At 46.1% G+C, this 12,606-nt stretch overlaps 1 protein-coding gene across 9 annotated transcripts in view; it reads right to left on the reverse strand.

The window, feature by feature from the left end:
- The window catches only part of LOC143301258 (gamma-secretase subunit Aph-1-like), a 30,902-nt gene that overhangs the window by 11,322 nt on the left and 6,974 nt on the right, over nt 1–12,606 (reverse strand). For all 9 annotated transcript variants that reach the window (XR_013057751.1, XR_013057752.1, XR_013057756.1 and 6 more), the window contains exons 4-6: nt 11,993–12,087; nt 2,879–3,001; nt 1,482–1,609 (exon numbers count right to left, since the gene is read on the reverse strand). Coding sequence is in view for 3 of the 9 variants with exons in the window: in XM_076615405.1 (XP_076471520.1) it covers nt 1,482–1,609; nt 2,879–3,001; nt 11,993–12,087 (346 nt within the window). In the remaining 6 variants the exon portion in view is untranslated. The remainder of the gene's footprint in view (nt 1–1,481; nt 1,610–2,878; nt 3,002–11,992; nt 12,088–12,606) is intronic.

Genomic DNA, 12,606 nt, shown 5'->3' on the forward strand with positions numbered 1-12,606 from the left:
AGTCTGGTGCTCTAACCACCCAGCTACTGCACATGTATATCAAACAACAACAACATACTATGAAGTGATGCTGCTATTTCATGGAAGGTTGAGTCACTCATGAGAGTACACATGTACACATTGTAGAACTCGAGAGAGGAGGGTGACATCACAGCACCACATGAACAGTGCAGAGAGGATGACATCACAGCACCACATCAACAGTTCAGAGAGGATGACATCACAGCACCACATCAACAGTTCAGAGGATGACATCACAGCACCACATCAACAGTTCAGACAGGATGACATCACAGCACCACATCAACAGTTCAGAGGATGACATCACAGCACCACATCAACAGTTCAGAGAGGATGACATCACAGCACCACATCAACAGTTCAGAGAGGATGACATCACAGCACCACATCAACAGTTCAGAGGATGACATCACAGCACCACATCAACAGTTCAGAGGATGACATCACAGCACCACATCAACAGTTCAGAGGATGACATCACAGCACCACATCAACAGTTCAGAGGAGGGTGACATCACAGCACCACATCAACAGTTCAGAGAGGAGATGGATGACATGAGAACAGTTTTCAGTTTCTTTTTCTCAAGGAGATGTCACTACGTTGTGACAAATCCATACACACTACACCACATCTGCTAGGCAGATGCCTGACCAGCAGCATAACCCAACATGCTGAGTCAGGCCTTGAATGCCTGCATATAAAGCTGTGTAGCTATCAGAGTGGATTTCTTCATGAATGTTGCCAGACAACAACACTCTCATTGCCATAGGTTCTTTTTCAGTGTGTCAAGTGCATGCTGCACATGGGACCTGGGTTAACCCTTTGAGCCCTGAGTTCCTGAGCAATTTTAACCCTTCTGCCTGAGCTCCTGAGCCAAAATTTGCAAATAATTGGTATTTAATGTGTCACGGCATATACAAAAAGAGTGCCCTGACCACTGCTTTACCAGTGGTAGAGAAAAATGACATAATGCCTAGCCACCGGTTGAGCGGTGCGTAAACACTGGTTGAGCGGTGTCGTGTTTCGCTATTGGTTGACTTATATTGAAATCGATCTTTTTTATCCAAAGCACATGCACAAAAGACAGTGAAAAGGCACAGCCATGTTGGTACTATGTTCACTAACATCAGAATATTACGGTTTTTCTGATTGGCTCTTCAATATATGTCAACCAATAGCAAAACACGACACAAGTGTTTACGCACCACTCAACCGGTGGCTAGGGATTATGTCATTTTTCTCTGCCACCGGTAAAGCGGTGGTCAGGGCTCAAAGGGTTAATCGTCTGAAAGACCAGACGCTCAGTTTGATTTTCAAAACTTGGGAGAAAGGGCAAGGTGGGACTGGAACCCACACCTTCACGGATTCTACGTATTGGCAGATGAGCGTCATAACCATTCTGCCACCTTCCTCCTTATGAGAGCAGCACGTGAAGAGGGGAGGGAGGAGGGTGACTCACCAGACAGGACACCATCAGGTGAGTGAGGACCACGTAGACCACCATCCAGTACCGCTTCTTGTCCAGGCCATTGAAGAACAGCACCCCCCAGAACGTGTGCAGCATGATAAAGCACAACGTCAGGAAAGCTGAAAAAAAAACAACATCCATCAAACTATTCAAAGACACACTGTAATTCAAAAAAAGAAAAAGAAAAAAGAAAAAAAGGTGATTTTATACAGCACCTATTCTCTTAACTGGTGCTTTTCAAAAACATGGTAAACAGAATCACACACACACACACACATACACACACACACACACAGGCACATATGCACACACAAACTGTTACACCACTTATACAAACACACACATGCAGAAGAACCACACAGCCAGAACAATGGAATGGCACAGAAGTGTTGTACATTTGTTTCAAAAAGTGGGTTTTCTGGCATGACTTGAATGAAGAGAACAAGAAAAGCAGCTGATCTGAAAGCACAAGATGAACTATGCTAACCAGACAATCATCTTCATTAGGGTGAGGGAAATGAACTATGGTAACCAGACAATCATCTTCATTAGGGTGAGGGAAATGAACTATGCTAACCAGACAATCATCTTCATTAGGGTGAGGGAAATGAACTATGGTAACCAATCATCTTCATTAGGGTGAGGGAAATGAACTATGGTAACCAACCATCTTCATTAGGGTGAGGGAAATGAACTATGGTAACCAGATAATCATTTCCTTTAGGGTGAGGGAAATACACTATGGTAAGCAGATAATCATTTTCATTAGGGTGAGGGAAATGAACTATGGTAACCAATCATCTTCATTAGGGTGAGGGAAATGAACTATGGTAAGCAGATAATCATTTTCATTAGGGTGAGGGAAATGAACTATGGTAACAAGACAATCATTTTCATTAGGGTGAGGGAAATGAACTATGGTAACCAGATAATCATTTTCATTAGGGTGAGGGAAATGAACTATGGTAACCAGATAATCATCTTCATTAGGGTGAGGGAAATGAACTATGGTAACCAGATAATCATCTTCATTAGGGTGAGGGAAATGAACAGTGGTAACCAGATAATCATTTTCATTAGGGTGAGGGAAATGAACTATGGTAACCAGATAATCATCTTCATTAGGGTGAGGGAAATGAACTATGGTAACAAGACAATCATTTTCATTAGGGTGAGGGAAATGAACTATGGTAACCAGACAATCATTTTCATTAGGGTGAGGGGAATGAACTATGGTAACCAGACAATCATCTTCATTAGGGTGAGGGGAATGAACTATGGTAACCAGACAATCATTTTCATTAGGGTGAGGGACTAAATCTTTCTATCTATGTATGTATCCAAGTTGTCTATGACCCAGCTGACCAACCAGGACCACATAGATGTACCAGAAGCAAGGAAGAAGTACTGAGAATCTCCAAAGATGCCGATGGTTCCTGGTCCAGCCATGTCTGCCAGCACATTGACGATGGAAAAGGCACCGCTCAGAATACCAAAACCCAGGCCTGACACTGTTGACAAACAACAATCAGTGTTAATTCAAACATTAAGGTACCGCTCTGAGCTCAGAAATCCAAAACCCAGGCCTGACACTGTTGACAAACAACGATCAGTGTTAATTCAAACATTAAGGTACCGCTCTGAGCTCAGAAATCCAAAACCCAGGCCCGACACTGTTGACAAACAACAATCAGTGTTAAGTCAAACATTAAGGTACCGCTCTGAGCTCAGAAATCCAAAACCCAGGCCCGACACTGTTGACAAACAACAATCAGTGTTAAGTCAAACATTAAGGTACCACTCTGAGCTCAGAATACCAAAACCCAGGCCCGACACTGTTGAAAAACAACACCTTCACCTCCACCTTCACCTCTCCCGTAGTCTGGGTTCAGACCGTTGGGGCACCGCTGCTGACCTGGCCACCACTCCTCTCCACTCTTCACGGTTTTCTGATTTCCTCAGGGCGTCACCGAGCGTCAAGCCTGTCCACCCCCGGATGTTGTCTTCCCATCTCTTCTTCTGCCGTCCTCTCCTTCTGCCTCCTTGTACGGTGCCTTGCAGGAACGTTTTGGCAAGACCAGATGATCGGGAGATGTGTCCATACCATCTAAGTTTGCGTTTTTTCACTATGGACAGAAGGTCTTCGTAGGGTCCAATACTTTGCTGGATTCTGTTCTTCACTTCCGTGTTAGTGATGTGGTCTCTGTAGGAGATGCCAAGTAGTCTACGAAAGCATCTCATCTCGACAGCTTGGATTCTTCTCTCGATGTCTGCAGTCAGGGTCCAAGTCTCGCAGGCGTAGAGCAATATTGATATAACCAGGGAACGCATCAGTCTGATTTTTGAGCTGAGAGCGATGTTTTTGTTGTTCCAGATGGTGTTCAGCTTGTTGAGTGCCGTTGTTGTTTGGGCAATTCTCGAGAGTACTTCTGGTTTAGATCCTTCATCTGACACGATTGCTCCCAGATATTTGAAGCTGTGGACTGTTTTAAGCTTTTCGTCGTTGACTTTGATGTCAATGCTGATGCCGTTGGTGTTGTTAGTCATCAGTTTGGTTTTCTCCGCACTGATTTGCATTCCATACGATGTGGAGGCTTTGTCTAGATGTTTGACCAGGCTTGCCAGTTCTTCTTCTTTTCCAGCCAGTCCATCAATGTCGTCGGCAAAACGTAGGTTTGTGATTGTTCTGCCGCCTATGCTGACTGTTCCTACATGCTCTTCCAGTGCGTCAGTCATTATTCTTTCTAAGAAGATGTTGAAGAGTGTTGGGGAGAGTAGGCAGCCTTGTCTCACTCCGACTGTGGTTCTGAACCAGTCCCCGATGCTATTGTTGAGGTAGACGGCGCTGGTGGCTTTGTCATAGAGGTGCTGTATCAGTCTAATCAGGTTGGCGTTGATGTTGTACAGATTCATGGTAGCCCACAAAGCTGCATGCCAGACCCTGTCAAATGCCTTCTTAAAATCAATGAAGACATGGTAGAGGTCTTGTTGGTGTTGATGGTACCTCTCACATAGCAACCTCAAGTTGAAGATTTGTTCAGTTGTGCTCCTTCCTGGTCTGAAACCTGCCTGTTCTTCAGCAATGATGTTTTCTGCTTGTGGTTTCAGTCTGTTAAGCAGGATTTTCAACATGACTTTGCTGGGATGACTAATCAGGCTGATGGTGCGGTAGTTTTGACACTGCTGGAGATTGCCCTTTTTGGGAAGGGTGATGATCAGTGATTGTGTCCACGGTGTGGGCCATTCCCCTGTTTGCCAGATCTTGTTGCAGATTTTCAGTAGCACATCTATCATAACTTCACCCCCTGCTTGGACCAGTTCTGATGGGATGTTGTCCACTCCTGCCGATTTCCCTTTTTTCAGCGATGCTATTGCTGCCTCTATTTCTTCACGGAGTATGGGGTGATTACTGTTATCAGTGGCTGGTGGGACATTCAGTATTGCTGGATCACCTGTGGTCTGTATGTTGTATAGCTCTGAGCAGTATTCTGTCCATCGCTTTAGGATGTCTTGTTCTTCTGTTAGACATTTTCCATCCTTGGTCTGGATGTTGGACATAGTTCTACCTTGCCTTGTGTTGGTAAGTTCTTTCACAACTTGGTAGGCTTTCTTGCTGTTGTTTCTTGTCAGGTTTTCCTCTATGTCCTGGCATTTTCCTTCAATCCAATTCTCCCTTGCCTTCTTCATGCTTCTCTTGATTTCGGTGTTAACTGCTTTGTACTGTTTTGCCCCTTCTTCTTCATTCTTTTTCTTTTTCAGGTCTCTACGTTTGTCACACAGCTGTAGGATGTCGTCCGTGACCCAGGGCTTCTTTTTGATGCGTTGTTTTCCAAGAGTTGTTTGGGCTGTTTCAGTCACAGCTGCGTTGAAGTCGCTTATGAGTGTATCCAGGTCGGCGTCATCTGCATCGAGAGTGATGAGTGGCGCGAATTTCCCACCAATCATGGCTTGGAATGCCTCTTGTACTTCAGGATCTTTCAATTTTTCCAGGTCGAACTTCAGTCTTGAGAAGCTTTGTTTCTTTGTTTTCTTCAGTTGGAGTTTGAAGGTCATCATTACCAAGTCGTGGTCACTTGCAATGTCAGCTCCTGGGAAACTTCTTGTCTTGGCAATGTTCACGCTAGACTGGAAACGCTTCTTTACCATGATGTAGTCTATTTGGTTGTGGTGATCTCCTCCAGGGCTGTGCCATGTCCATCTTCTGGATGCTTTGTGTGGTCCAAATGTGTTTGTTATCTTCAGGTTGTTGAAGCAGGCAAATTCCAGGAGTCTCAAACCTCTTTCATTTGTAGCGTTGTTACCATATCGTCCACATGTGCCCTTCCAGGTGTTGTAGGAGTCTTCTCCGATCTTGGCGTTCCAGTCACCTTGTACTACTATGATGTCTTTCTTTGGTGTCTGATCAAGGGTTTCTTGTAGTTGTTCGTAGAACTCCTCAACTTCATAATCGCTGTGATCAGATGTTGGAGCATATGCTTGTATGATGGTGATGTTGAATGGGGATGCCCTCAGGCGGATGGTAGTGAGCCTGCTGGATATTGGTCGGCAGCCCATGACAGTGTTAACAATGTCTTTGTGGATCAGGAACCCTACTCCATGTTCGTGTTTGTCCTCTCTACCACTGTAAAATAGTCTGTGGCCTTCAAGTGTGGGTATTTCACCGATGTTTTTCCATCGTGTTTCACAAAGTCCTAGGATGTGCCAGCGATATTTGTTCATTGCATGTGTCAGTTCTTCCAATTTTCCTGGCGTCCTTAGTGTTCTGACATTCCACGTGCCAATAGAGATGTTGTTCCTGGCCCGGAGCTTGTTGTTGTGTGGTCCACCAGTAGCACATTTGTCACCTCCACCCTGGTTTGCAATGGAAGGCGCGGTCCTTGTTGACCCGGGTGACGACCGAGCCGGTATGGGTTGAGTAGTGGTCGTCATTCATGCGGTGAGTCTTGGGCAGAAAAGCATGGCGGAGCCCATCCCTCTCCATTCTAGACTGCTTCTATTAAGAAAGGGTGAATACCGTAGTCGCACCTTCTCGCCACGTTAATGTGGGTGTTTCCTCAGGGGGACACGGTGCAGGTTGTTTCAACCGACGCGGCACGGGAGCGAGCAACTGGCGCTATATCAAAACTAGATCTCGGCCTCTCCAATCAAGGAAAGCCGCAGCTAGACCAGTCTAGCATGGAGAGGGATGAAAAACAACAATCAGTGTTAATTCAAACATTAAGGTACCGCTCTGAGCTCAGAAATCCAAAACCCAGGCCTGACACTGTTGACAAACAACGATCAGTGTTAATTCAAACATTAAGGTACCGCTCTGAGCTCAGAAATCCAAAACCCAGGCCCGACACTGTTGACAAACAACAATCAGTGTTAATTCAAACATTAAGGTACCGCTCTGAGCTCAGAATACCAAAACCCAGGCCCGACACTGTTGACAAACAACAATCAGTGTTAATTCAAACATTAAGGTACCGCTCTGAGCTCAGAATACCAAAACCCAGGCCCGACACTGTTGACAAACAACGATCAGTGTTAATTCAAACATTAAGGTACCGCTCTGAGCTCAGAATACCAAAACCCAGGCCCGACACTGTTGACAAACAACGATCAGTGTTAATTCAAACATTAACCCTTTCGCTGCCAGGAAAATAAGATTTAAGTCAAATCTATTTGCCAGGGTTTTTTCACAAAAAACGGGTATAAATTTTCCAAAAATTCTGTGCTCTTTGTTATTGGAGAAAGACCCATAAAAGTATATATTTTCTGAAAGGTAAATGAATAAAGAATACAAAACACATGCTGTTTTCCCATTTTATATATTTTTAGTGACATCCTGTTGTTTTGAAATCAGTGTTTTGTTTTTGTCACATTTTCAACTTGTTCATTACAAACATTAGTCAGGTAATTTGCACAAAAACATCATATTTTCTGGACAAATGGATATCTGCAAACACAAAATCATACTAGAACAACCACAATATATATATATATATATATATATTTTTTTAAGAGATTGATACACAATACATTGTGACTTCTCCAAGTGATAAGATGGATGTGAGGCCACGCCCCCTCAGTCTCCACCCCCTCCTCCTCACCCCTCTCACACGGTCACTTGATTCAGTTCTCATCAGACCACGTTGGCTGCGTGCCAAGAATATCGCTCTGCTGCTAATTCGGTCATCTGTCGTCTGCTAACATGTGTACAGCCGGCATCACTCACTCACAGTCGCATCTTGGCCACTCTCTTCATTATTCATTTATTTTCTATCAGATCGTCCTATAAATGTTCATCTCTATCTTCTCCTTCGAATTTACGCTTCAATTCTTTCTGAGCATCAGCTAAAGAAAGAAATCATGGTTGATTTAGTTCGTCACGATCGCATGTCTTGAGCACGGCGTCAGTCCGACATTTTGTTGAGCGAGCGAGGAGAGAAGTCAGGCAAACACTTGGACAGTGACCCAATCAAAACGTTCAAATAAAGGACTGCTTCATGACGTAGATGGGGTTTCTAGCTATAAATAGAATCTAGAGAGATTCCCCAGGCTAAAGCTACCACTATTTTTGCCAAGGAAGTGAATGCAAACCAGGGAAAAGTCAGAATATTTCGATGACGAGTTATCTCGTCATGCAGGCAGCGAAGCATACATGCTTGCCATGACGAGTTATCTCGTCATGCAGGCAGCCTAGGGGTTAAGGTACCGCTCTGAGCTCAGAATACCAAAACCCAGGCCTGACACTGTTGAGAAACAACGATCAGTATTAATTCAAACATTAAGGTACCGCTCTGAGCTCAGAATACCAAAACCCAGGCCTGACACTGTTGAGAAACAACAATCTTCTTCTTCTTTTTTTTCTTTTCTCAATATTTATAAAGTTTTGTTTGTGACAGTAATATATAACCCCAGACCATGCTAGCAGTCATTTCATGGTACTGGCATTGAGACACGTGTTATTGTTGTGACTTTTTTTCATTTCTTTTTTTTGTGTGTGTGTTTTTTGTTGTTGTTGTAAATACTTTTACATTGGATTTCAGACTGACCAGTGTGTGTGATGTCTGAGGGAACAAACAAACAACAGTGTGTGTGATGTCTGAGGGAACAAACAAACAACAGTGTGTGTGATGTCTGAGGGAACAAACAAACAACAGTGTGTGTGATGTCTGAGGGAACAAACAAACAACAGTGTGTGTGATGTCTGAGGGAACAATCAAACAACAGTGTGTGTGATGTCTGAGGGAACAAACAAACAACAGTGTGTGTGATGTCTGAGGGAACAATCAAACAAACAAAAGCAACCAGCTGAAACATGGGATGATTCAGACTCTGACCCTCAAAATCTGTGAAATGACCCTCCCCCCACCCCTGCCCCCAAAATGAGAGAGGGTCATATTGACCCTCAAATTAAGTGCACTGGGAACACAGTGTACACAGAGCAAACAGCGACCCACAAGCACACACAGCACAGGATACACCAATGGAGCGGGGACACGGGCCGTGCAGAGGGTGGGAGGAGACACACACAGCACAGGATACACCAATGGAGCGGGGACACGGGCCGTGCAGAGGGTGGGAGGAGACACAGCACAGGATACACCAATGGAGCGGGGACACGGGCCGTGCAGAGGGTGGGAGGAGACACACACAGCACAGGATACACCAATGGAGCGGGGACAAGGGCCGTGCAGAGGGTGGGAGGAGACACACAGCACAGGATACACCAATGGAGCGGGGACACGGGCAGTGCAGAGGGTGGGAGGAGACACACACAGCACAGGATACACCAATGGAGCGGGGACACGGGCAGTGCAGAGGGTGGGAGGAGACACACAGCACAGGATACACCAATGGAGCGGGGACACGGGCCGTGCAGAGGGTGGGAGGAGGACACACACAGCACAGGATACACCAATGGAGCGGGGACACGGGCAGTGCAGAGGGTGGGAGGAGACACACAGCACAGGATACACCAATGGAGCGGGGACACGGGCCGTGCAGAGGGTGGGAGGAGACACACAGCACAGGATACACCAATGGAGCGGGGACACGGGCAGTGCAGAGGGTGGGAGGAGACACACACAGCACAGGATACACCAATGGAGCGGGGACACGGGCCGTGCAGAGGGTGGGAGGAGACACACAAGGGACTGTGCTTCTTCACATCCAAAGGACATTTTCAACAGGTGGGTTCTCCTTTGAGGACAGAGTTGCTGAGTGCCAGAGTTCCAGAGGAAGGGAATTCCAGACAGAAGGTGCTTAATACTGAAAAACCCTTTGACCAAATGTCTTTGAAGAGACTTTGGGGATTGGAAAGAGCTTTTCTCCACAAGACCTGAGAGAACAGGATGGAGTGTAAATGTGAAGGACAGAAGATTAGAAAGATGGAAAAGAACTTCAAAGTAGCAATAAGCTAACAGGACAATTTTGTAGTGAATTCTGTACTGGATGGGCAACCAAGGAAGTTGGACAGGGGTAACATAATCTTTTTTGGACTTTTTGAAAATGGCTCTGGCAGCATTGTTCAGGATCATCTGAAGGCGCGATATCAGATCAGAGGGCAAACCAGTGGGAGTGAATTGCAGGGAAACAACAGTGTTAAATCAGCCATAAGTCAGATATATAGGTAATATCCTTGGGAGCTCTGTACACAAACTCCCAGACAGTGAAGGATCAACTCACCATGGGCCATGATACATTTCCTGATAATATCCTTGGGAGCTACAAACTGACAGTCCAGACAGTGAAGGGAGCTACACACTGACAGTCCAGACAGTGAAGGGAGCTACACACTGACAGTCCAGACAGTGAAGGGAGCTACAAACTGACAGTCCAGACAGTGAAGGGAGCTACACACTGACAGTCCAGACAGTGAAGGGAGCTACAAACTAACAGTCCCAGACAGTGAAGGGAGCTACACACTGACAGTCCCAGACAGTGAAGGGAGCTACACACTGACAGTCCAGACAGTGAAGGGAGCTACAAACTAACAGTCCCAGACAGTGAAGGGAGCTACAAACTAACAGTCCAGACAGTGAAGGGGGCTACACACTGACAGTCCAGACAGTGAAGGGAGCTACACACTGACAGTCCCAGACAGTGGAGGGAGCTACACACTGACAGTCCAGACAGTGAAGGGAGCTACACACTGACAGTCCCAGACAGTGAAGGGAGCTACACACTGACAGTCCAGACAGTGAAGGGAGCTACAAACTGACAGTCCCAGACAGTGAAGGGAGCTACACACTGACAGTCCCAGACAGTGAAGGGAGCTACACACTGACAGTCCCAGACAGTGAAGGGAGCTACACACTGACAGTCCAGACAGTGAAGGGAGCTACACACTGACAGTCCAGACAGTGAAGGGAGCTACACACTGACAGTCCCAGACAGTGAAGGGAGCTACACACTGACAGTCCAGACAGTGAAGGGAGCTACAAACTGACAGTCCCAGACAGTGAAGGGAGCTACACACTGACAGTCCCAGACAGTGAAGGGAGCTACACACTGACAGTCCAGACAGTGAAGGGAGCTACACACTGACAGTCCCAGACAGTGAAGGGAGCTACACACTGACAGTCCAGACAGTGAAGGGAGCTACAAACTGACAGTCCCAGACAGTGAAGGGAGCTACACACTGACAGTCCCAGACAGTGGAGGGAGCTACACACTGACAGTCCAGACAGTGAAGGGAGCTACACACTGACAGTCCAGACAGTGAAGGGAGCTACACACTGACAGTCCAGACAGTGAAGGGAGCTACACACTGACAGTCCAGACAGTGAAGGGAGCTACAAACTGACAGTCCCAGACAGTGGAGGGAGCTACACACTGACAGTCCAGACAGTGAAGGGAGCTACACACTGACAGTCCCAGACAGTGAAGGGGGCTACAAACTGACAGTCCCAGACAGTGAAGGGAGCTACACACTGACAGTCCAGACAGTGAAGGGAGCTACACACTGACAGTCCCAGACAGTGAAGGGAGCTACACACTGACAGTCCAGACAGTGAAGGGGGCTACACACTGACAGTCCAGACAGTGGAGGGAGCTACACACTGACAGTCCAGACAGTGAAGGGAGCTACACACTGACAGTCCAGACAGTGAAGGGAGCTACACACTGACAGTCCAGACAGTGAAGGGAGCTACACACTGACAGTCCAGACAGTGAAGGGAGCTACAAACTGACAGTCCCAGACAGTGAAGGGAGCTACACACTGACAGTCCAGACAGTGAAGGGAGCTACAAACTGACAGTCCCAGACAGTGAAGGGAGCTACACACTGACAGTCCAGACAGTGAAGGGAGCTACACACTGACAGTCCAGACAGTGAAGGGAGCTACACACTGACAGTCCAGACAGTGAAGGGAGCTACACACTGACAGTCCAGACAGTGAAGGGAGCTACACACTGACAGTCCAGACAGTGAAGGGAGCTACACACTGACAGTCCAGACAGTGAAGGGAGCTACACACTGACAGTCCAGACAGTGAAGGATCAACTCACCATATGCCATGATATGTTTATTGGAAATATCCTTGGGAGCTACATGGTCTGCCTCTGTCACCTGGCTCACTTTCTGCAAGCCATCATCAGCTTTCCTGCAGACACAAACCATGCCTTCATCACTACACTGACCTGACGCTGGTTGAAGACACACCATGTCAACCGCTCATAAAGATCACAATGCTGGAAAAAACACACAAAAAAACAACACACATTAACCGACTCAGTTAGTGTTAGGAATGAAACTTTATTCTCTGGTACAAATGTCCACTGCCCACTGCACTAGAACTGACCTGAAAGTGAAAGTCTGCCACATACCAGACTTTCATGAATTTGGCTATGTTCATGGGAATTGTGTCATTTTCTATGCTCATTGTGTCATTTTCTACACTCATTGTGTCATTTTCTATGCTTTTCAAGGCCATTTTTTTGGTCAAAAGTTGACTTTTTAAAACTTCCAAATTTAGTTTTCATCACACTCAAAATAACAAATAAGTATGATAATGACAGTAATTCTTATTCTGATACTTGATACTTAGCATAGCATTATCTTGCACAATGCAACTCAACATGCTAACACCACACACCCTAAACACCCATCCACACACACAAAG

Source organism: Babylonia areolata, chromosome 27 (genome assembly GCF_041734735.1).
Source record: "Babylonia areolata isolate BAREFJ2019XMU chromosome 27, ASM4173473v1, whole genome shotgun sequence".
Taxonomy (NCBI): Eukaryota; Metazoa; Mollusca; class Gastropoda; order Neogastropoda; family Buccinidae; genus Babylonia; species Babylonia areolata.